We start from the raw sequence: 22834 nt of genomic DNA on the forward strand, positions 1-22834 counted from the left end.
TCTAATATAAATGTTTGATTATATTCTTTATTTAAAATTATACATAAAATATTCATTCTTATTAAGTGAGCTCGAGTAGGCTTACATACACTGGATTGAACTCAATTAGACTTAAGTAGGCTTTAGTTGAATTGACACTCAAGTTCAGGTAAGGTAAACTAAAATCAAACTCAAGTTTGAGTTCAACTTCTAAAAGTTCATTGAGCTCAAGTTCAAGATTGAACTCATTTATGATGACTCAAGTCAAGTTCAAACTCAACTCAAAAGCACCTCTGGCTACGTCGAAGTCATCTTACTTTGATTTTTATCTTTTTAGTACATAGGAAGACTACCGTCCATTAGCTTAGTGCAAAACGTGGCAAAGCAACATTTTCCAGATTACGTTCCGACAAGCTTCTAATCCCAGCTAGCGGTTCAGCAAATCATATCTAGCCCCTGGAATTCTACACAGAAGACACAGGAAAGTCATTATCTTCCAATGGTTTATTTGCAGGGGGTAATTTGTATATTTTCTAATTACAGGAGATGATTTGCTACTCAACTCATATTAGAGTGGGGCAACTTATGATTGAGTCTAATGTAATTGATACACTTTTAGAGAGATAAAACATAAAGTTTTGCAAGTTTCTGAAGGGTAGAAAGTCTTCAAATTCAACTTAACTGGTGACGGTATTAGTCAGGTGATCTTGCGATCTTTGTTTTGACTCAAAGTCTTGCTTTTTTCCACTTTTTTCTTGTTGGACTAAAAAAAATAGTTCACTTCTCAACTGACTTTAAAAAATAAAAAAAAAAGTAAAAGATGTTTCTTAGCTGGCTTGAGTGAGCCTTAACAGGTTATTTAATATGCTCTTTGGTCTTGTCTAGCGCGGTATTTTTAGGGTTGGCCCATGAGTAAGACTTTTAAACCCAATAAGAAGGACCAAGAGGAAGACAATATTCATCTGTTGTGCACTTTTCTTTATTAGTTAATTTTTGACAAATTTTCATCTGTTCTGCTAAGATTGAGATTAAAGTCTACTTGGCGATTCCAATTAGTAGCACATTAGAACAATGTTGGGTAGTAGGTGATTAGATATAGTATAGGGAGATTTTACCATCCATTTTTGGTATCATACTCCCAAGTAAAATTCATCATTAGATGGTAAAGAAGTGTTATTGACCTTTAAATTAAACATTGTTAAATATTTAAAATTTAAACTATTATCTTTGGTTAGAGATGCAAGTTGAGGTAATGGTATCCAAAAAGCAGAATTTTCCTATAGGTCCGGTGGAATGGCGATACATTTGAATTTTGAACCGTATGTAAAAGTCCTTTAGTTTGTATTTCGTATATGTGATGGTAAATCTTATTTGTAAGATTCAAGAGTTCCAATTTGATGATTCCCAAAGGAAAAAAAAAAACTAAATTAGAGTACATTTTTTTAAGGTTTACCTCTACTGCATAAGTTATATAGAGCAGAATACACGAACATTCCAACTACTCAATGAGGGGATACCCAGTTTAGGAAAGCCAGATCAAACCACTTGACCAAACTACTTGATTGGTCGAGGGTTGCAAGTTGACCAAACAACTTTACTTGACCTTGACGTTGATTGAGTTCGAGTTGAGTTCGAACTGCTCGATACTTCGTAGGTTTGATGAGCCTAATTGAGCTTCTAATATAAATGTTTTGATTACATTCTTTATGTAAAATCATATATAAAATATTCATTTTTATTAAATGAGCTCGATTGGGCTCGCATATACTTGATTGAGTTCGATTAGACGTGATTAGGCTTAGGTGAATTGAAAATTCGAGTTCAAGTTTGAGCTCGATAAACTGAAGTCAAACTCGATCTTCAGTTCAACTTCTAAAAGTTCATCGAGCTCAAACTCGAGGACGAGATTAGTTATTCTAACTTGAGTTGAGTTCAAAATCGACTTGAATGCACCTTTTTTTAGGCGAATACCAAAAACCTTATCAATGCTCAATTAGGATTTGGATGGAAATGGTGATCTGATTACCATTAGAGCAATTGGAACCACCAAATTTTATTTAGTGTCGAAAGAATCCTTGCCATCCCCCGTTGTCCGTAACAGCTTCTGTTCTTGCCTTCCATTGTCCATGGTCCCCCGAACGCCTTAGAGTTTCCCCTGAAAAAATAAAAGATTTTCCCTGGTGGTTGACTGATGAAAGCCTTGCCCTTGGCTGATGTTAGCCCAATTGGCTAACCTGTATTATGCCATTGATGCTTAATAAAACATCCCTTTTGTCCAAAAACAGAGACACAAAGACATTGTTTAAATTCATCTTCTAGCTTTCTGCAAATTTAAAGAGCATCTAGTTACACTGCCTTTTCTCATGCCCCGACCTACTGCCCTGCAGAATACACTGACGTTAGCCACCTCAATCTTCGGGCATTTTTCTTACTGTCTTTGATTTAATCTTTGGTGGAGCCGAACCCAAAAATGCCAATGCATTTTGATTTATACTTTTCGCAAGCATAAACTGTATTTAAGGCAAGAATGATGGTTAAAAAGTAAGCATCTTTGGAGTTTGTTAAAATCAAATTTATGAAAAATTGTTGTATACATAAGGGTTAATCACAAAAGTTCTCCCTAAGGTATAGTTAGATTTGTAGTTTACTTCTTAATTTTATTTTTTTCCCACTTAGTCCCCTAACAGACAAAACTAACCTTCTATTATGCTAAGTATTTTTTTTCTTTCTTTTATAAATTAGTCTTCAATTGTGGTTTAATTTTTCATTCGAATTTATGGTGGTAAAATATTAAACGGGAGAAGTAGGTTTATTAGAAAATATAATAATAATTGACTAAATTTAAAAAATGGTAAAGAAAATAATTAATAAGCCAAAGTACATTAGAGAACAAAGAACAAAAAGATGTCCAAATAATCGGTGTGAAACGTGATTATAGAAAATGAGTCATTTATTCAAATTTTCTAATTATAAGGATATAGAAAAAAAAAATTTCCTTCAATTTCATTTTGACGCTTGATTGAAGATCTGTATGTCAACAAAGCAATAGACTAAAATCATTTCTATCACATGATCATCAATCTGTAGAGGAAGAGAAGTTCTTCAGCTTCTTTTCTGCCTTTGTTTTTTTTCCCTTTCAAGTTGGTTTATATATCTTAATTCTTTCTCAACTCATCTTATTGTAACGCTAATGTGTAAAACATCTTGCCACTATTTTGATCCCAATGTTAGAATATCTGCAGTTCTTCATACTTACGCTCAGGATTTTTCTCATTTCCAAATTTTGATGGAATTCATGACACTCCTTTTTTTTTTTTTAATTCGGATGATGTGATTATTATGGACGAATGTGGAACGCTAATTAATTTACAGAAAAAAGAATCGAGCATTAAAAAAAGAATCGAGCACAAAGATTATGATTTAGGGAACAGTCTTGTGAAAATTAGAGTGCAATTAATATTTCAGTATAAACAAAATGCTCATAGAGAAAATGCTAGAAAATTGACATAATATGATGTAAATAAGAGATTCTGAATTCAAACTCTTTCACTTTTTTTTTTTAAAAAAAAGTACTGTAAATTTCTATAGAGTCTAGGTTACATTTTTCAACTTTACATACTGTCAAAAGGCAATAAAAGTTCATGATATTTTTCTAACAAAGTGGAATGGCCTCTAAAGCCTAAGATCATATCATTCCCAATCAACACTTTGGTCCTGCTCGATGCACTCTTTAATGGCCAGGGAATCCATGAGAATTTTACAACCTCTATCCATCTGGAAGCAGACCTTGTAGCAAGTCAAATAAAACATGGTAGCAACATATAATTGGACTAACTTGACAATGTAACCAAAATCATAGCTTTTTTTTTTAAAAAAAAATGGAGTATCAAAAGCATTTGCCTAATTTTCTCAACTGTAACAACTACACTAACACAAAGGGCTTCACATAATAGATATGGAGACACACTCACCCATAAATTCATATACCCCAACAAGACTATTTTAGGCATCACAAAAGTGATATATAGATCTAGATTAACAATCATCAAGGGTGATGATTATAGAAATACAGGAACATTTTGCTGATCAGCCCCCAACTAGCTATTGTAGTTCATTATTCCCAATGCTAGATTTGGAGCTTTCAAATTCAAGACTAATATGGATACATTTTCCGGGGTAGCATGAGTGTAGCTTCGGGATCCAAGTCCCCCAAATAAAGATCGCGCAAGGCTCCTCCTCCAAGAGAACTCCTCCTCCTACAGTCCCATATATCACAAATTGATTGAAAAAGAAGAAGCAACACCACAAATATTGGAAAAAGTGGCCTCCAAAATTTCACACAATCTGCAGAGAGCTTCATACAGCGTCTAGAAGCCTTAACAATTCGAACATTGTTGAACTTATTATTGACTTCCTCCACAGTACCAGCAACCTCAGATACCTTGTCAGGCTTTTCATCAGATTTCTTAAAGCCATTGAACATTTTGACTATCTCTTCAGCAGGAATTTTTCTTTCAATGACTCCAGATGTCTCCAACTTTTCCACATCTTTCTCGGATCTTATCAGCCCGCACATCAAGTCCACATATTCCCTCATTTGGGTCGATCCCATCTTCGACGTTGCCTCGTAGGCCACCAAGTTCCTCAGTATGACTTCAGAATTAGGACGGAGAGTGATAACTGGAAGATACAGTGTCCTCTTCTTCCTGCCCAGTTGAATATTTCCTATACCACATTTTTTAGGAAGCGGCTTGAATTCCATCTTGAGAAAGGCAGACAGCCGTGAAGCTGAAGGAATGCCAATTTGATCTCCCAAAGATCCATCTTTCTTTTGATTCACATGCTGAATATTCTTCTGCAAATTGCGGAGAATGTTGGCGACTTTCTCTACATTTCCTGGAAGTTTGATTCCAGCAATTTTTGCATCCGAAAGTGCAGAGTCGAATTCCTCTATTGCGTGCTCAAGAAACTCCCCGGCATGAGAGGCTACCTCTTTTGCAATTGCACCTACTCTGCTTTCCCCGTAGTGATCTTGATTTGTTTGAGAAATTTGACTCACCTCGTCGCCTATCCCAACTGAAACTGAATCATGGTTGTTATTTCTATTGTCCTGAGGGGTATTTTCTGGATTGAAATCTCTGATCTTGTTTTTGACAATCATTTGGTACATGAAATGCAGCAGATGCTTCTTATTGTCAAAAGCTTGGTCTCTTGAGGTCGGATTTGAAGTCAGCTTTAACGGGGAGTACTTGTAACAAAAACGGGCGAATTTCCCACGCAACTCTGCATCTGAATCAATATCGAAACTTTCTTGGAGAATCGTACGCATTTCCTGAATCAGAACAATTGGAATTTGGTTCTCGAGCATTAATACATCGGCAGCCAATGCTTCAGGCTTCGAGTAAATCCTGTCCTTTTCCACATCCTCGGACCCAGGGTTGTTCTTGTTCGGCTCCTTAGGGGCCAGGTGATCAATGAAGTTCAACAGGAACATGCCATCCACAATGACTACCCAAGCCAACGTCTCCTTGTCCAGGTCGAGGTATCTATCGTAACACGAACGAATTTTGGGTTCAAAATCTTCGGGACCTTCCTCGACAAGTTTGATGAAGTCTTCCTTGTTAAGGCCTTCCAGATAATCTAAAACAGCTGCCCGTTTGTGGCTTTCCATGTGCTGAACTTGTGGCCAGAAATGGTGGTATGGTCCGAGCCCTACTAGCTGAGGAGTATAAGCCTCGGGCTTGGTGTCCCTCAAGTTGTCTGGAACATGGAAGACGCAGGGGCGGACGGTATAGTTCTTGATGTAGTTGACCCTCATATGGTTTATCCATCGTTTTTGGCTCTCGCTAGAAGTGAAAACTGGAGTGGAAGTGGAAGGCATTTTTTGGTGTATTCTTGATTTTTGGGGGTTTTGGGGGGGGGGGGGGTGTGATGGGTTGGCGCTGCTTAAACTTCAAAAGAGATGAGTCAGGTAAGTACTTACAAGTTACTAGCTCTCATTATTTATAGGGTGCTTGTGTAAAATGAGGCCTGGTATCACTTCCTTGGGCAAATATGTGAATTTTCTTAGGTTAAGTGTGTGAATCTATTTCTTATTTTTAGTGCTTCATATTGTGTGGAAAGATGTTCACGATATTTTTTCTTTTGTTTTTGGGAAAAAGTGAAAATTTTCTTAGGATAAGTGTATAAAATTTGGATTTATCTTTTTTGATACTGATATATCGGTAGGTTTAGATGTATACTGCATATGCAAAATTTAGTCTAACTGCATGCAATTCAGGAGTAAGTGGAGAGAATTTACACCTTTTTTGGTGTTCTTTTTTCTTGTGCCCTGTGATGTATAAAATAGAAAAATTCTGACTTATACGGTCAATTTTAATTACTTTTTCGGTTACGTCAACTATCACGTTTCGTACATGTGATTTGGAAATGCGTATTAGTAATCACTTGTATAAGTTGTTTATATTAACTGTTTGGGACTATGTTTTCTTTTTCACGAGTGGATCAAGATAAAAATGACATTTGGTTGTGGTTGATAATGATGCACACAAGTATTTAAACCATATACCCCTAAATCAAACCATGATATGTTATTTTCTTCCCCCGTCGTGTGGGGTACTTTGGTAGGTGTAAACTATCTATCCCTCTATCATGGGGGGAGTGCAAATAAATCTTCATGCATAAGCCATGATACTTTTGCATGTGAACATATGGATATGTTGCATTATTATCCAACAATTTAAAATAAAAAAGATTTATTTGAATTAAAAAAAACAATTGTTGACTAGACTTAGTGCAATTATTAGAGATAGTAATAAACAATGGTTCTTGTCTCCTTAAAATAAAAAAAAGATTTATTTGAATAGAAAAAACAATTGCTGACTAGACTTAGTGCAATTATTTGAGATAGTAATAAACAATGGTTCTTGTCTCCTTAAAATAAAAAAAAGATTTATTTGAATAAAAAAAACAATTGCTGACTAGACTTAGTGCAATTATTTGAGATAGTAATAATGGTTCTTGTCTCCTTAAAATAGAAAAAAAGATTTATTTGAATAAAAAAACAATTGTTGACTAGACTTAATAAGTCTAGTAATAATAATGGTTGTTGTCTCCTTAAAATAATAATAAAAAAAGATTTATTTGAATAAAGAAACAATTGTCGACTAGACTTAGTGCAATTATTTGAGATAGGAGTTTATTTGGATGATTTATTTGAGATACTTACTATAGCATTTTTTGTGATGTGATGTATGTGAGATAAAAAAGTGATTGGAAAGATAAAAAGGTGATTGAAATTTATGAAGTAAATTATTTTATTTCAAAACATTTCAATCCAAACACGATTGGTTCTTGTCTTCTTCCCAACGTGAAATGAACGAAAGCTGGACACAAGAACCTAAGAAGTCATCAGTGATCAAACGCATGTATTAAGATACTACATTTTTCAAGCATATTTTTAGCCAATGGTATGAAAAAGGAATCAAAAGGGCATTTAACAACTCATGCACCTGCGTACCTTTGCTTAATTTTTCTTGGACGGCGGTATATGATGGTTCACAATGTTATTCTTTAATCTGCTGCAATCAGCTTTCAAACATGCACATTTTTTCACATCACCAATTTGAACTTTAAATGACTAAAAAATAGTGTCCTGTTGTAGGTTGCATTCTCACTTCAAGCATTTTTGGTCATTCGAGCCTAACTCTCTATTTTGTGAAGAAGGAAAAAAAAAAAAAAAAAAAAAGGGAGAGTGGCCCATTATTAAGAATTTATTATTCAATATTTGCACTCTGAATTGCATACACTTTTACGAAAAATTTATATATTTGGTAACAAAGCAACACCTAATTCACCTCTTATCTTGAACCTTAGGGCATACGATAGAATAACCTGATACATATAAATCCTCGTAGTGAAAATTGTGTAGGAGAAGGCTTGCATTATCCTCTAAAGAACCAAATTGGCCTATCTTCCTCGTTGCTACCTACCAAAACCACCTTAACCACCAAGTCCGTGACCAATCTAACATGGAGATAAACTTTATAAGGCACTGCCCCAATTTCAGGCTAGAACAATTCCGCCAGTCCTTCGTACTCACTCTGCTCGAAACCCGCAAAAGAGATCAGCATCTTTTGAACCCAACAGTCATTGACTCATTCCGAGGTTATCTTGAAGAGGTGAATGTCAAGTCCAAGGCCATCCCGGGCTCTGTCCTCATTACCACCGCTCAGGGTGGCTTATTCTGCGGAGGATTCGACTTCAGGTACGGTTGCAGAACATAATTTCTGAATAACAGTTTTTTATTTCATACACATTACATCACAAAAAAATGTCTGAATAATGTCCTATTGAAACAAAATAACAATAATGTCTAGAATTCAACTTCGGTTATTTTTCAGATTTTTTATTTTTTGATTTTTTGCAAGAAAGAAAAGGTGTAGATTAATGCAATTACTCGTGACAAATAAGTTGTCCTGTATCAACTGGATCAGGTATGCCCGGTCCCATGCGGGAGGCTCAGTGGATAGAGCATTCAAAGAAATGACTGATGGTTTTAAGGATGTAGTAAAAGACTTGCTTTCCCTTCCGATGCCCACCATAGCAGCAATTAATGGCGATGCAACAGAGGCAGGGCTGATGCTTGCTCTCAGCCACGACCATCTCACAATGAGGCAAGTCGATGGGCCGTATCTGCGAGCTGAGCTTTTGTCCAGGAAAAGGAGCTACCCCGGCTACTTCGCTGCCCTGATCAGGTCAAAAGTAGGCTGCCCTTTGGCTCGTCGTAAATTGCTGTTGAGTGACGAGCAGATTGATGCCGAAGCAGCAGCAAAGATCGGACTTCTGGATTGGAACCATGAGGTTGCAAGTGAGAAGGATGCCTTGGAAGTTGCAAAGACACAGGCAGACGAGCTAGCGAAAAAGGAATGGAATGGCGAGCTTTATGCTGAGATGAGACAACTTTTGTATCCCGAGCTGTGCAAGGAATTGGAATTGACTTCTAGCCATGATTGTTAAACTCCCGATTCTTCTGTTACGGTCTTAAGATTGTAATAGTAATACTAGTAATAGCTAGTACCATAATAAAACTTACCGGTTTGGGATCGCATATGCTTTGTGGTATACATTCAGCTTTCTCTTACTATTGGAATAATAAATAATGAATATGTTGTTTTTGGGCACTCGAGAATTACCTTTGATTTAAGTAACTTATTTGAGGTAAGTTGGCCATCTTTGGTCTTAGCTCGTGATTTAAACCAGGGTTCTCTCTCTCTCTCTAACATTTTATATAATCCATTTATTTTCTAGTTTTTGATCAAAATAGGATAGGACATTGAATATTATTTGTTTAGTAAAATAAAATACAGAAAGTTTCCCTAGAACTAGTTATCTAATTTTTGGTCTTCAAAATTTATTTAACACGAATCTTGAAAGAATGAATTATGTTCAGCCGATAAATACCATTTTGTGAGACATACACATGCTGTTGAAATGATATACATCTTATCCATATAGTAATTTTTTGCCAATTATTAAAATATTTTAGCCATTTTGACGGTGGAATTCTTACTGAGTAGGAATCAAGCTATAAGTACATGTAAATTTGGAAACGTGTGGCCCTGTCTATGCTCTCAGCAATTCTTCTGAGGAATTTGTGTTTGTTTCCGATATAAATACATGGGGAAAAACCTTGGGTTGTTCTACTTGAGCGAAGCTGATTTTAAGCATGGTTATTAGGATTGCAATCCGGATTGTAGGATGGTATGATACTAGGATTCATAACATGACCAATCGATTCAGATCACAAATAGGATCAAAATTTGGTTTTAATTTAGCAAGATAAATAGGATTCCTGATATGATCCTACCATTTTCAAACATGAAATTGAGTGTCATTTGTTGCGTTAGAAACCACATCCAAAGACTAGGTTCAGAGGACTTTAAAGTCATGTAACTACCTCACTCGAATTCCTTACCTACAAAAATTGGTGAATCTTTAAATTTGATTCATATGTTTCACTAGAGTAAAGAGATGATATTTGCTATAGGTTGTCACTTAAGGATAGTGTTTATTGTCTTTATTATGATAAATTAGCATGGTTTAGAGTATTTAAAGATGAATTAAGTACTTTTGCTATGTCTATGTGGATAAGTGGTAGGCTATAAATTTGCACCCAAAATACATTTTTTGGCAAAAAATTTATTCTTAGAATTTTCTTTGATTATTGTTTATTGTATACCAATTTTTCAATCATTTAAAATATATTTGAAACATTTTATTATATATGTAATATTTAATTATCCTATTCTGTAAAAATGATGTAATAATTGATCAATAAATCATAATTAACTAAATGTGTGGTGTTTATCTATTTTATTAATATATAGTTAGATGGTTTATACACATATAAAGTCAATTTTTCTAAGTATCTTGTCTAGTAATTGTATTTGGATTTAAAACAAGAAAGAACAAGGTTTTTAGTTTAATCAAAATACATTTCGAATATACAACATATGGTCCCAAATTTCTATTAAATTCCTAAACTGCCCCAAATACTTTATATTTGACTATTCTAATCTTAATTAACAATATCATTACATTGATTGCACATGAATTACATTCTTTGTTATAATATATATGAATTGCAAACTTAAAAAATCATAGATATGACTATATTTTAAATTTTTGGTAACATCTACCGATTCTACGACTTGATCCTGCAAATAAAAAATGATTCTAGATGGGATTCTAATCTTGAAAACCTGATTTTAAGGCCCTTCTTCACGAGATAAAGTCCATGGACCCCTCTATACGCAAGTCGGAAAAGGCTCCCAACTTGTGGCCTTAACCCCCATCAAGATCCCAAGAAAATCTGTAAATTAAGTGAAAAATAATTAATCTTTTCGGATGCATACTTGGCTGTTTTGATGAATTCGTGATCTTAATTGTGTGTCTAATATAATATGCCTGCTGAAGAAGCACGGAACTCCCCCTAGCCGAGCTGACCTGATAAGCTCGGAGTGCTGATGGAAGAGCTCGTTCCAAGCCTGCAAAACAGAAAGAAGTGATCTCTCAAAGGGGGCCCCGAGGTGGTCCCCGAGGGCACTCCGACGGTCAAGTTAGTTCTCCGGAGAGTAGGGGAAGTGCTAACAGTAAAGCAGACGGGGGTTAATTGCCAATAGCCAGCGTCCCCTGTACAATAGGTATGCGTTACCATTTATACCTGTTGAGGAGTCCGACCTCCGTACGTCCCAGAACTTGCCGTGGATAGCTCCCAGCCCCGCACTGGGGGGGGATTCTTCCCGCTCTCCGCGGGGTAACCCTCGGGAGCCTCCCAGAGCCCTAGCCGCCGCGCACCCTGGGCTGGCTCCCCGTGGGCCCGGGGTGCAGGCCCAACTCGGGCCGACCCTGGGCTGCCACGTGTACAGGCCCAGGATGGGGCCTCTGCACTAGCCCCCTAGATTAGGTCAGGCTCCCGGGCAGACCTGATCTACCACGTAGCCACGTGGAAGCCCATCATTACATCGCTCTGCCGCGGTCACCCCCGGTGCAGTGCTGACATTGGGGAAGGGACGTCCGCATCCTTTCAGTTGTCGCGTCCCTTCGGTCTCCGTACCCCATTCAATGCGTTCACATGGGACGGTTCAAATTCAAGTAACCGTTTTCCCCCCATTTTGGTTCCCTATAAATAGTGGCTGCCGAATTCCGGTTAACTCTATTTGCCATCTTCCCCTTTTCTCGCGCGTTTCCAACTCCCAGTAGTGCATTTCTGGCCAACAGCACCCAGATTCCGGCGACTTCTCCATCCCCTTTTTCACTCCCGTCATCAGTAAGTCTTTCCCCTTCTTTCCTCGCATTTTCTTTCTTCCTTTTGCTATCCTCTGTATTTTATGTCGGGCCTCTCCGACGTCACTTCCTCCGCCTCCCAGACTCCAGTCCGCCGTAGAGCCACCAGAATCTTCATCTCCTCTTCATCTTCATCTTCATCTTCGTCATCTCCCTCCCCTTCTCCTTCTTCATCCTCCGCTTCCAACCCCAACTTTCCCATTCCTGATTTGCTTGAGCCCGTTGACATCATGAGCTCACCATCCGCCCACTCTCCTTCTGCCCAACTCCGGTTGGAGGCGGCCGAGTTCGATGCCTTCATCGAGCAGCAAGCCACTTCTATCCCCTCTCCCAAATCCCCGCATAACTCTCCTGGCGGAGCCCAGGAGGGAGTTGGGGAGGACAGGGACTCCTCAGAAGGGACCCCTGCTGCCGAGCAGGGGGATGACCCTGAGCTCAACTACGGCCACCCCGACCGGGAGGAGACCACCCTCTCACCCGGGGCAGTGGCCGAGCTGGCCGTCTCATTCTCCATTCCTACGGCCTTCGAGCCACGAGCTGCCGGGTCCACCGACCGGGCTTGCCGACCTCCCCCAGGCTATGTAGCCATCTATAAAGAGCAATTGGTCGCGGGGCTTCGACTCCCCATTCCTCCGGCCCTGGCCGAGATCCTGAGCTACTGGGGGCTCAGGATAACCCAGGTCCACCCCAACTCGATCAGGATCATCGTCGGATTCCTGATCTATTGCCAGATCTGCTCCATCCCCTATTCTCTCTCTCTCTTCCGTTCCCACTACGCCCTCAAGGCTTCTCTCCCTGGGTGGTACTACTTCTGCCGCCGCTCCCCCAGCAATCGCGGCGGGAATGGCGCCCAGGATCTACTGTATGGGGTCCCCTCTTCCGTAAAAAGCTGGAAGGGGGACTTCTTTTTCGTTAGGAACACCCGATTCCCCCGCAAAGCGTGGAAGGTCGGGGGGGTCGGGGACGACCCTTATTCGGAGGACCTGGACCCTGAGGCCTTCGGCCAGCTGCTGGGCTCTGCGACGAAGCTGTACGCAGCCAAGTTTTCTACCGAGCAGATTTCCGCAGCCGGGCTATTGGGAAAGTTGTCCGGGTCCCCCGGAGGGGTGGAGTTCTCCCCCACCGACCAAGATTCCTGTAATAATGCTCCTGTTTCCCTGTTACCTACTGCCTTTCCCCCCTTCGTTTTTTGACCTGTGGCACTAATCCGGTGCTGTTTTTTGCAGTGAAGAGGCTCTCCAGGCTGCTGGGCGCGCCAACCGAGGAGGCCACCTCCGCTGAACAGTTTGAGGTGGCGAAGAAGGCCCCTGAGGCCTCGGCGACTCCTGGGGGCAGCTCGGCCCCCCAGAAGGAGGCCTCCCAGGCTCAGTCCCCCTCCAGGCCAGCCCCCGGAAAGAAGAAGGCAACGGGGCAGAAGAGGGGGCGAGAAGACGAGCCTCCCCAGCCCGGGAAGAAATCTGCGCAGGGCCCAGCCCAGCGCCCCCTCCTGCTGACGTCCGGGGGCCCTGTCCACCTGGGGGTAGGCTCCGTGGAGGAGCACGCCCAGGAGAGCGCCCCCCCGAGCTTGTGGCACTCCCGCCACGTGGCTCCTACGAAGCCGGGGCAAGCCCCCACAATGCATGATCCTCGGCGCTTCTGCCCGTCCTGGGAGCTCTCCATCAATGACCGAGCCCAATTCCCCGAGGTGGCTCGCGAGCTGGTCACGGGTTCAGTCCTCCCACGTGACAAGAAGTGGATGGAGCTGGCCAGCCCGTCCGAGCTCCAGGACATGTACTACACCGCCCAGGCCCAAGTAAGCCCTCTCCCTTTCAGGCCCTTTGGGGTCCCTGTTTTTCCCTAACCGGGGTTAACAGCATGCTAACTTTTACCTTCATCTCTTCAGGCCAACGTCGCCGGTGCCGCCCTGGTAACCCGCTTCTCCGAACTGTCTCCCGACCTGGAGAAGATGCGGAAGAAGAACCAGGAGGCCGAGCAAAAGCTGGCTAAGACCCTTAAGGAGGTAGAATCCCTTAAGGCCAAACTGGGCAAGGCTGAAAAGGGGCTGGTGGACTCCCAGGTCCAGCTCGCATCCGCCCGGTCTGACCTGGACCAGGAGAAGAGGGGCGCGGCGAAGCTGAAGGAGGAGCACGCCTTTGAGCTCTCTGGCGCCATCAGCCGGAAACGCAAGAAGGCTGTCCGGGACTTCCTCCGCTCCGACCAGTTCGCCGATGATGTGGCCTGCCTCAACCAGCCCATCTTCCAGATGGGCGCCACGCGGACCCTGGACAAGGTGAAGGGCCTCAACCCACCCGGTTTCAACTTGGCGGATTTCCAGGACTACAATCCTGCGGTCGGGGAGAAGCTGGATTGGCTCTTCGATGGGTACCGCAAGGGGCATGCCCTGAAGGATCTGGTGGGAAGGAGTGATATGGGAGCCGAGCTGGAGGAGCTCCCCCTGGAGGAGGAGGAGGAGGAGGAGACTCCTGGCAGGGCTTCCGGGAAGGAGCCTGTGGCCTAAGGTCAGCCACTCCAGAAACCTTTTCCGTCTCCTTATAAGGATGTGACCATGCTCCAGTTGAAAATGCCCTTGAGGGTCCATCTGAGACGGAAAGCCTTATAAGGATGTGGCCATGCTCCAGTTGAAAATGCCATTGAGGGTCCATCTGCCTTTTTGACAGCCTTCTCCACCCGACCTTTAACATGCTCGGGGCGTACCTTCGCCTCCTTATCTCCCAGCATATTTAAGGTGTGCCTCCAACTCCCCCCTCCAGCAGGTCGCCAGCGAGAAGAAGACGTAGCTAGGTCCCCCTTTCCCTGTATAGCTCGGTGAGCGTTGCAATAGATAGGCTGGATACTTTGTAATAGATAGGCCTTAAATGCATATATAAAATCCGAAGGAGACTTTCTTGTAATCCTCGCATACGCCAAACTCTAGCCATCAAAGCCAAACGCCGACCTCCTGGGTCGAACACAAGACATACCCCCCTTTTTAATTCTAACAGCTAAATTGTCAGAGGCAATCCGACTATCACAACCATGTGCCGACCTCTCGGGACAAGCACCGAGTATACCTATCAAAACGACGTGCCAGCCTATTGGGACTGAGCACCAAGCTTTCAGGATATTCCCGCCGACCTCCCGGGTCGAACGCCGAACTCCCGGGGCCCCAAGCCCCAGGCCTCAAGCCGTGCCGACCTAGCGCGCGTCTTACCCCCCAGCCCCCAACTAGGACATTTAGTGAGGGAACGCTAAGTGTGCTAGTGTAAGATTAAAACGCAGAAGACAAACAAGTACACATGAAACTGAAACTCGAGAATGATAAAACTGAAATTCTAAAGAATCGGACAACTGAACATGCTGGTCTAACCTACGCTAAAAACAGTCGCAGATTGGAGAAGTGCCAAGTGCGGGGTACCTCGGATCCATCCATCCTTGCGAGTTTACAGTACCCAGCTCGGTGGGCCTCTAAGACCTGGTACGGCCCTTCCCAGTTAGAGTCAAGCTTATTGGAGCCATGAGTTCGGCTAACCGAGTTCTTCCTCAGGACCAGGTCGCCCGGCTGGTACTGTACGGACCTAAGCTTGGCGTTATGATAGCGGGAGATCTGACTTTTGTACTTAGCCATTCGTACCGCTGCTTCCTCACGCTTAGCCTCCAGCGCGTCCAAGTTACATTTCAGCTCTTCCTCGTTGGTCGTTGCAACGAAGTTCTGTGTCCAGGGTGAGGGGAGGCCAATCTCCGCGGGTACCACCGCCTCTACTCCGTAAGTCAGAGAGAAGGGGGTCTATTGAGTTGCCGTCCTGGGCGTAGTACGGTAAGCCCAGAGGACACTAGGTAGCTCGTCCAGCCAATTAGACTGAGCTAACTCCAACCTGGTCTTTAACCCTTGCAGAATTGTCCGGTTAACATTCTCCACCTGGCCATTGGCCTGGGGGTGTCCGACCGAGGTGAAGTGTTGGTTAATCCCTAGCTCGGCGCACCAGCTTTTGAAGGGGTTTTCTGCAAACTGTCGTCCGTTGTCGGATATCAAGACATGCGGGATCCCGAAGCGGCAGATTACGTTTTTCCAGAAGAACTTCTGAATCGCTCTACCTGAGATAGTGACCAGGGGTTCGGCTTCCATCCATTTCGTGAATTAGTCGATAGCCACTACTAGGTGCTCGTACCTGCCCGGAGCGCGGGGGAAAGGACCCAAGAGGTCTACTCCCCATTGGGCAAAGGGCCAAGGACTGTGGATGGGGACCATCTCCTGAGTGGGCTGGTGGCGCAGTGGGGCATGCACCTGGCAAGCTCGACATTTCTGGACCAGTTCTGCGGCATCTCGGAAGACCGTAGGCCAATAGTAGCCCAGGAGAAGGCACTTTTTGGCCAGTACCCGGGACCCGACGTGTGCCGCGCATATCCCTTCGTGGATTTCGCGGAGGACATAATCGCCCTCCTCAGGAGTCACACACTTTAGCCAGGGGGATAAGTACGACCTCCTGTAGAGGGTTCCCCCAGCGTAGGCGTACTTAGCAGCTCTTAGCTGTATTCGGCGAGTTTCGGTCTTGTTCTCTGGGAGGGTGCCCGAGCTGAGGAGGTCGACGAGAGGAGTCATCCAGGTGGCCGACCTGTCTATGGCCAGGACCTGGACCTGGTCGATACTTTTTTGCTTTACCACCTCTACCAGGACTTCCTTGCTCAGGTGGGCAAACGAGGAAGACGCCAGCTTCGACAGGGCGTCCGCCCGCTTGTTCTGTGACCTTGGCACCCGCTCTATCTCGAAGTGGCTGAAAAGCTGTATCACCTCCTGTACTTTAGCCAAATATTTTTTCATGACGTCTTCCTTGGCTTCATACTCCCCGCAAACCTGGAGGACGATGAGCTGGGAGTCGCTCCTGACTTTGATGGCGGTTACACCCATCTGGTGGGCTATCCGCAATCCTGTAAGCAGGGCCTCGTACTCGGCCTCATTGTTGGACGCGGGGAAATCGAATCGGAGAGCGTATGTCAGCTCCTCCCCGGTCGGTGAGATGAGCAGCAGGCCTGCTCCGCTCCCCTCCTTGCTCGAGGCTCCGTCCACGAACAACACCCAAGGCTCTACTGGCCCGACCTCTTCCAGCAGAGTGCTCAGCTCTGTCGTGGACAGACTGGCGCCTTCCGCGAGAAAGTCGGCCAGGGCCTAGGTTTTGACGGCCGTGCGGGGTCGGTAGCCGATATCGTGCTCGGCTAGCTCGACGGCCCACTTAGTCATCCTGCCTGAGACCTCGGGTTTCGTGAGTATCTGCCGAAGAGGCTGGTCGGTCATGACGACGATGCTATGGGCCTGGAAATAAGGCCGGAGTTTCCGGGCGGCGTGCACCAAAGCCAGGACTAGTTTTTCGACCGGCGTGTATCGGGTCTCCGGCCCCTGTAGAGTTCGGCTGACATAATATATCGGCCTCTGAGCCCCCCTGTCTTCCCGTACCAGGACCGCGCTAACGGCCTCGTTGCAGGCGGACAAGTACAGGAACAAAGTGTCCCCTTGTTCCGGGGCGGTTAGGGTGGGTAACTCGGCCAGATACGCCTTGAGGTCGGCGAAGGCCTTCTCGCACTCTTCGGTCCACTGAAAGTCTTTGGGTGCCTTGAGGATCCGGAAGAAGGGAAGCCCCCTCACCGCGGACCGAGAAAGGAATCTATTCAGGGCGGCCATCCTTCCCGTGAGTCGCTGGACCTCCTTCACATTCCGCGGAGGGGCCATGTCCATGATGGTCTGGAGTTTTTCGGGGTTGGCCCGGATCCCCTCTCGGGAGACCAAGAAACCGAGGAACCGGCCCGACCTAACTCCGAAGGTGCACTTCTTCGGGTTCAACCGCATCCGACTCTCCCGGAGGATGTTCAAGATCTCCCTCAGGTCGGGGACGAGCTGGGGTCCAGCCCGACTCTTGACGATCATGTCGTCCACGTAAACCTCCATGTTCCGGCCGATCTGGTTCTGGAACAGTTTATTGACCAAACGCTGGTAGGTAGCTCCAGCGTTCTTCAGCCCGAACGGCATCGTCCGGTAGCAGTAGGTCCCTTCCTCGGTGATGAAGGATGTGTTTTCCCGATCCTCCTCGGCCATCTCTATCTGGTGGTATCCCTTAAAGGCATCCAGGAAACACAAAACATCAAAACCAACAGTAGCATCTACTAACCTGTCGATCCTCAGCAAGGGGAAACAGTCCTTTGGGCATGCTTTATTGAGATCTGTGAAGTCAACGCACATCCTCCAGGATTGGTCCTCCTTTTTTACCAGAACAGGGTTGGCTAACCAGGTCGGGTAGTAGACCTCCATGATGATTTTGGATTCCAGCAGCTTTCCGACCTCCTTCCTAATCACCTCATTCCTCTCGGGAGCGAAGTTTCTCTTCTTCTGCTTCATCGGTTTGAAGCGAGGATCTATGTTAAGGTGGTGGACCGCCAGGTCGGTCGGAATCCCCGGCATGTCCTCTACCGTCCAAGCGAAAACCTGGGCGTACTCCCTTAAGAGGGCCTTCAGGTCGTCCTTCTCTTTGGGCGGCAGTGATGCACCGATGCGGATTGTCTGGTCAGGCCTCCCCTCCCTCAGCGGGAATTCCTCGATCACATCCGGAGTATCCAGCTGCCGCTCCTCCTCCCCCGGGATATAGGGCTCCCAGCTGACCGTCTTGGCGACCACCTTCTCATGCCCTCTGAGCAGGGCGAGGTAACAAGTTCGAGCCACTTCCGGATCTCCCTGTACCTCGGCAATGCCTTCCGGGGTGGGGAATTTGACGCTAAGGTGGAGAGTTGAGGGGATCGCTCGGAGGGCATTCAAAGCGGGCCGGCCCAGGAATATGTTGTACGAGGATGGTTGCTTGACCACCACGAAGTTGACAGGGATGGTCCAGCACCTGGGGGCTTGCCCCACCGTGACCATCAGGTTGATCATTCCCTCTGGGTGGACAGGCGGTCCGGTAAAGCCTACCAGAGGTGTTCGCACAGGAGTCAGCTGTCCATCCTCCGGGCCGAACTCCTTGAACACCCGATAGAACATAATGTCGACCGCACTCCCTTGATCGACGTATACCTTTTTCACTCGATAATTGTTGGTTACGACATCGATGATGATGGCCTCATGGTTCCCAGATGCTAGGGGAACCGCGTCCCTCGGCCCGAAGGTGATCTTCTCGTCCATGCGCAGGCGTTTTAGGGAGTCGTCCCCCTCAGGGGGAGATCGCTTGCTTTTCCGAGCTGCATGGCTGTCCCCCCCTGTGGGACCGCCGGCGATGGTGTTTATCACCCCTGCCAAGTTCTGGGCATCCTGGTCGGGTAAATAACCCCGGGGCGCGCCCCGCCGAACAAGTCGGTCACGGTGCTGACCCTCGCCTCTCTCTCCTCGGTAGGCGCGTCCGGACTCCTGGCCGGGGCGACCTTGCCGCACAAACCGACCCAGGAAACCGCACTGAACGAGGTCCTCGATCTCCCTCTTTAGGGCCCAACACCCCTCAGTATCGTGCCCGACGTCCCGGTGGAAGGCACAGTACCGGTCCTGATTCCTCTTATTTCGAGGCGTGCCCATTTTGGGCGGCCGGTCTCCCAGGCCCTCTGTCTCCATGACAGCCAGGATTTGCGCCCTTGGCCGGGTTAGGGGCGTGTACCCTTTTTCAGGGAGCGGCGGTGGAGCGGGGGTCCTATCCTTGGAGAGGCGATCGAAGACGTTCTTCCTGGCTTGGCCGTCCTTGGTTTCAGGGTGGTTTGCCCGTCCTTTCCGGTCCCCGAGCTCCCGATCTGATTTTCGTTTCAGGCGGCCGGCCTCCTCTGCGTTGGCAGCAGCGTGAGCCCGATTCAGGAGCTCTCCCAGATTCTTGGGAGGCTGCTCGACGAGCTTGTAGTAGAGCTCCTCTACCCTTAGCCCGTTCATGAAGGCAGTCATGACCACTTTCTCATCTTTGTCCCTGATCTGCAGGCTTTCTGTGTTGAAGCGCGTCATGAAATTCTTTAGGGATTCGTCCGGCTTCTGCTTGACGGCCATCAAGTGAGCCGCGTTTTTCGAGTAAGTTTTCGAGGAGACGAACTGGGCAGCGAACTGTCTGGCCAGATAAATGAAATTCCTGATAGACCCCGGCGTTAGGCCCTGGAACCAGAGCCGGGCCTTACCCTTCAGGAACATGGGGAAGGTCTTGCAACGGAGTGCATCCGCGGCGGTCTGCAGACGCATGTGCGTCATGAAGACCGAGAGGTGGTCTTCCGGGTCCGTCGAACCATCGTACAGCTCGATGTTCGGAATTTTGAACCTCCGAGGTAACGGGTAGTCCTCTACCTCTCGGGTAAAGGGCGAGGCTACGTAGTTATCCTCATATTGTTGTGGCCGCAGGATCTGCTTGAGCTTGTCCCGGACGGGCTGCCACTGAGGAGGATCCCGCGGCCGGCTCTGGATGGACCGGACGGGGGATCGCTCCGGTCCGTTCCTCGCGAGCTTCCACGAGGAGGGGTTCCTCAAGCGGTCCCCAGCGGACCGGTCACGAGAATACCTCTCACTGTCCCCGACCACCGAGGCTCGCGGCTTGGGAGGAGTCCGCGGTCGCTTCCTCCTGGGGGGCTGGTCCCGTGACTCGTCCTCTAAGGGGATGAGGAGCGATTCCTTCTCCTTTCCCTTCGCCTTAGAGGTCTGCGCACCGCCAGCCTCACCCCCCTCCTTCGCCTGCCGGATTATGTCTTCCAGCATGGGGAGGTTCTCGGTTACAAATTGGTATATCTGCTGCTTCCGTTCCCCTGAAAGGGTCGAGCCCCCGGCGCCTCGAGCCGCCGGGATCCTTCGCCGGCCCCGGGGTCGGTGTTGTTCATGGTTCGCTTGGAACGCGTTCTCGCCATCAACACAAATACTCGTACCTTCGGTTCCCACAGACGGCGCCAACTGAAGAAGCACGGAACTCCCCCTAGCCGAGCTGACCTGATAAGCTCGGAGTGCTGATGGAAGAGCTCGTTCCAAGCCTGCAAAACAGAAAGAAGTGATCTCTCAAAGGGGGCCCCGAGATGGTCCCCGAGGGCACTCCGACGGTCAAGTTAGTTCTCCGGGGAGTAGGGGAAGTGCTAACAGTAAAGCAGACGGGGGTTAATTGCCAATAGCCAGCGTCCCCTGTACAATAGGTATGCGTTACCATTTATACCTGTTGAGGAGTCCGACCTCCGTACGTCCCGGAACTTGCCGTGGATAGCTCCCAGCCCCGCACTGGGGGGGGATTCTTCCCGCTCTCCGCGGGGTAACCCTCGGGAGCCTCCCAGAGCCCTAGCCGCCGCGCACCCTGGGCTGGCTCCCCGTGGGCCCGGGGTGCAGGCCCAACTCGGGCCGACCCTGGGCTGCCACGTGTACAGACCCAGGATGGGGCCTCTGCACCTGCTGTGCTCAATTACGAAGAAAAAATGTTGCTGTTAAATTGTTAATGGTGGGAGAAGACCTAGGGGAGTTTCAAGAAAAAATGGTCATTTACAAATGATTGTGTGATTTGTCCCTGACTTTCTCTAATGATAATATAATTGGAATGGGTTGGAAGATCAAGAGAGCGCGATTTTGGATTTCACAAAAGGATCATAATTAATGTTTTACGTAGTCAAGGTTAATTAATGTTTTATGTATTTCACGTTAATTAATGTTTTATGACTAATCATTGTAAACTTGTTTATATTATCTGTTTAGGTAGTGAGATCTGATTGGGGTTGATAATGATGAACAGACCATGTTTTGATAATTTCTTCTTCGGGTGGGTACTTAGGGTAGGTAAAACGGTCCCTTCATTGTTTAATACTTGTATTAATGAAAATTTTTTTAAAAAAAACAAAGATGAAAAGTACAATATTATGACGAAGGAAAAATGGTCAATTTCGTCCCTAAATTTTTTATTAGTGTCGATTTAGTCCCAAACTTTTATTTCTGACTAATTTGATACTTGAACTTATTTCGCAGTTCCAATTAAGGACCTTCGTGGTAGCACCACTACCTAAAACTGATATGGCTCCTAATTGACTAATTAAACAGGGGTATTATCACGAAACTGTAATAAAACAAGTAAAACGTATAAAATATCACAAAATAAAACTTTTAAAACGTGTAAAAAATCACTAGGTAAAACTTTTTAAAATTTTAATATTGTGATTTTTTACACAATGTACTTGATTTATTATAGCCTCATAAGTGATGTTTCCATTATACCCTTGTTTAGTTGGTCAATTAAGAGCCAGATTAGTTTTAAATGGTAAAGCCGCCACAGAAGTCCTTAATTGGAATGGCAAAATAAGTTTACATATCAAATTGGTTAGGAATAAAAGTGAGGGACTAAATCAACACTAGTGAAAAGTTTAGGGATGAAATTGGCTATTTTCCGTATGACGAATAGTCACTTTGAGGTCTAAAAGTTTCGAGGACAAAGCATTGTAGGATTTTAAAAAGCATGAATTATTTTCTTTTTTCTATTGGAATTTCACATGAAATTAATTTTCTCATTAATGGAATAATGGTGTGATCTTAGTAGGACTATCGTTGCTTATGTTAGATCTGCAGTTGGATTAACAAAGGTTAAAAATGCAAACTTAAAAATCCATATTTGCACAGGAAGAGTGGAATGAATTATTTTTATCATTTTCTTTTTACAATTTATAAATATGATATGCATTTGAACGCAATGCATTACATCAGAGACTGCTAAAGTTTGTTTTCCTCTGTCGAATTGTCAATAATAATAAAAAAAAACTTTAGATATTTTATGTTTTTAAATCATAATTCAGATGTGAAATGTGCAAAAGATGATTTTGAATTTAAAACAAATTGTGACTTTTTTTTTGTCGCCACAATAACAGTAGTATAATTTATTCTTACCTACTCTAAGGGGAGGGGGAGGGAGAGCCTCACCAACGGAGAACCCGTCGAAGGCAGTCACGTAAAAGTGGTAGCCACAATTAAGTGACAAATTAAATCCTTGACCTCCCACTTACGACACCAAGATTTTAAAGTTTTGAGAATGACCAATAACCAAGAGACGGTTAAACAAATTATGGCTTGACTTTAGTACAATTA

The 22834-nt window shown here is 45.2% G+C and overlaps 3 protein-coding genes across 3 annotated transcripts; 1 reads left to right on the top strand and 2 right to left on the bottom strand.

The window, feature by feature from the left end:
- Positions 1-4132: 4132 nt before the first annotated feature.
- On the bottom strand, positions 4133-5797 carry LOC113739099 (putative UPF0481 protein At3g02645). Its single transcript, XM_027266345.1, has one exon. The coding sequence runs from the start codon at positions 5795-5797 to the stop codon at positions 4133-4135; it is 1665 nt and encodes a 554-aa protein (XP_027122146.1).
- A 2033-nt stretch (positions 5798-7830) lies between these two features.
- Positions 7831-9088, top strand: LOC113739488 (enoyl-CoA delta isomerase 3-like). Its single transcript, XM_027266707.2, has 2 exons — positions 7831-8245; positions 8475-9088. The coding sequence occupies exons 1-2, from the start codon at positions 8010-8012 to the stop codon at positions 8995-8997; spliced, it is 759 nt and encodes a 252-aa protein (XP_027122508.1). The 5' UTR covers positions 7831-8009; the 3' UTR covers positions 8998-9088.
- Positions 9089-15940: 6852 nt separating this feature from the next.
- On the bottom strand, positions 15941-20927 carry LOC140009775 (uncharacterized). The gene is made up of 3 exons (XM_072056088.1): positions 20909-20927; positions 17051-20757; positions 15941-16966 (listed from the first exon to the last, which is right to left on the bottom strand). The coding sequence occupies exons 1-3, from the start codon at positions 20925-20927 to the stop codon at positions 15941-15943; spliced, it is 4752 nt and encodes a 1583-aa protein (XP_071912189.1).
- Positions 20928-22834: the final 1907 nt, after the last annotated feature.

The sequence above is a fragment of the Coffea arabica genome, chromosome 6e (genome assembly GCF_036785885.1).
Source record: "Coffea arabica cultivar ET-39 chromosome 6e, Coffea Arabica ET-39 HiFi, whole genome shotgun sequence".
Taxonomy (NCBI): domain Eukaryota; kingdom Viridiplantae; phylum Streptophyta; class Magnoliopsida; order Gentianales; family Rubiaceae; genus Coffea; species Coffea arabica.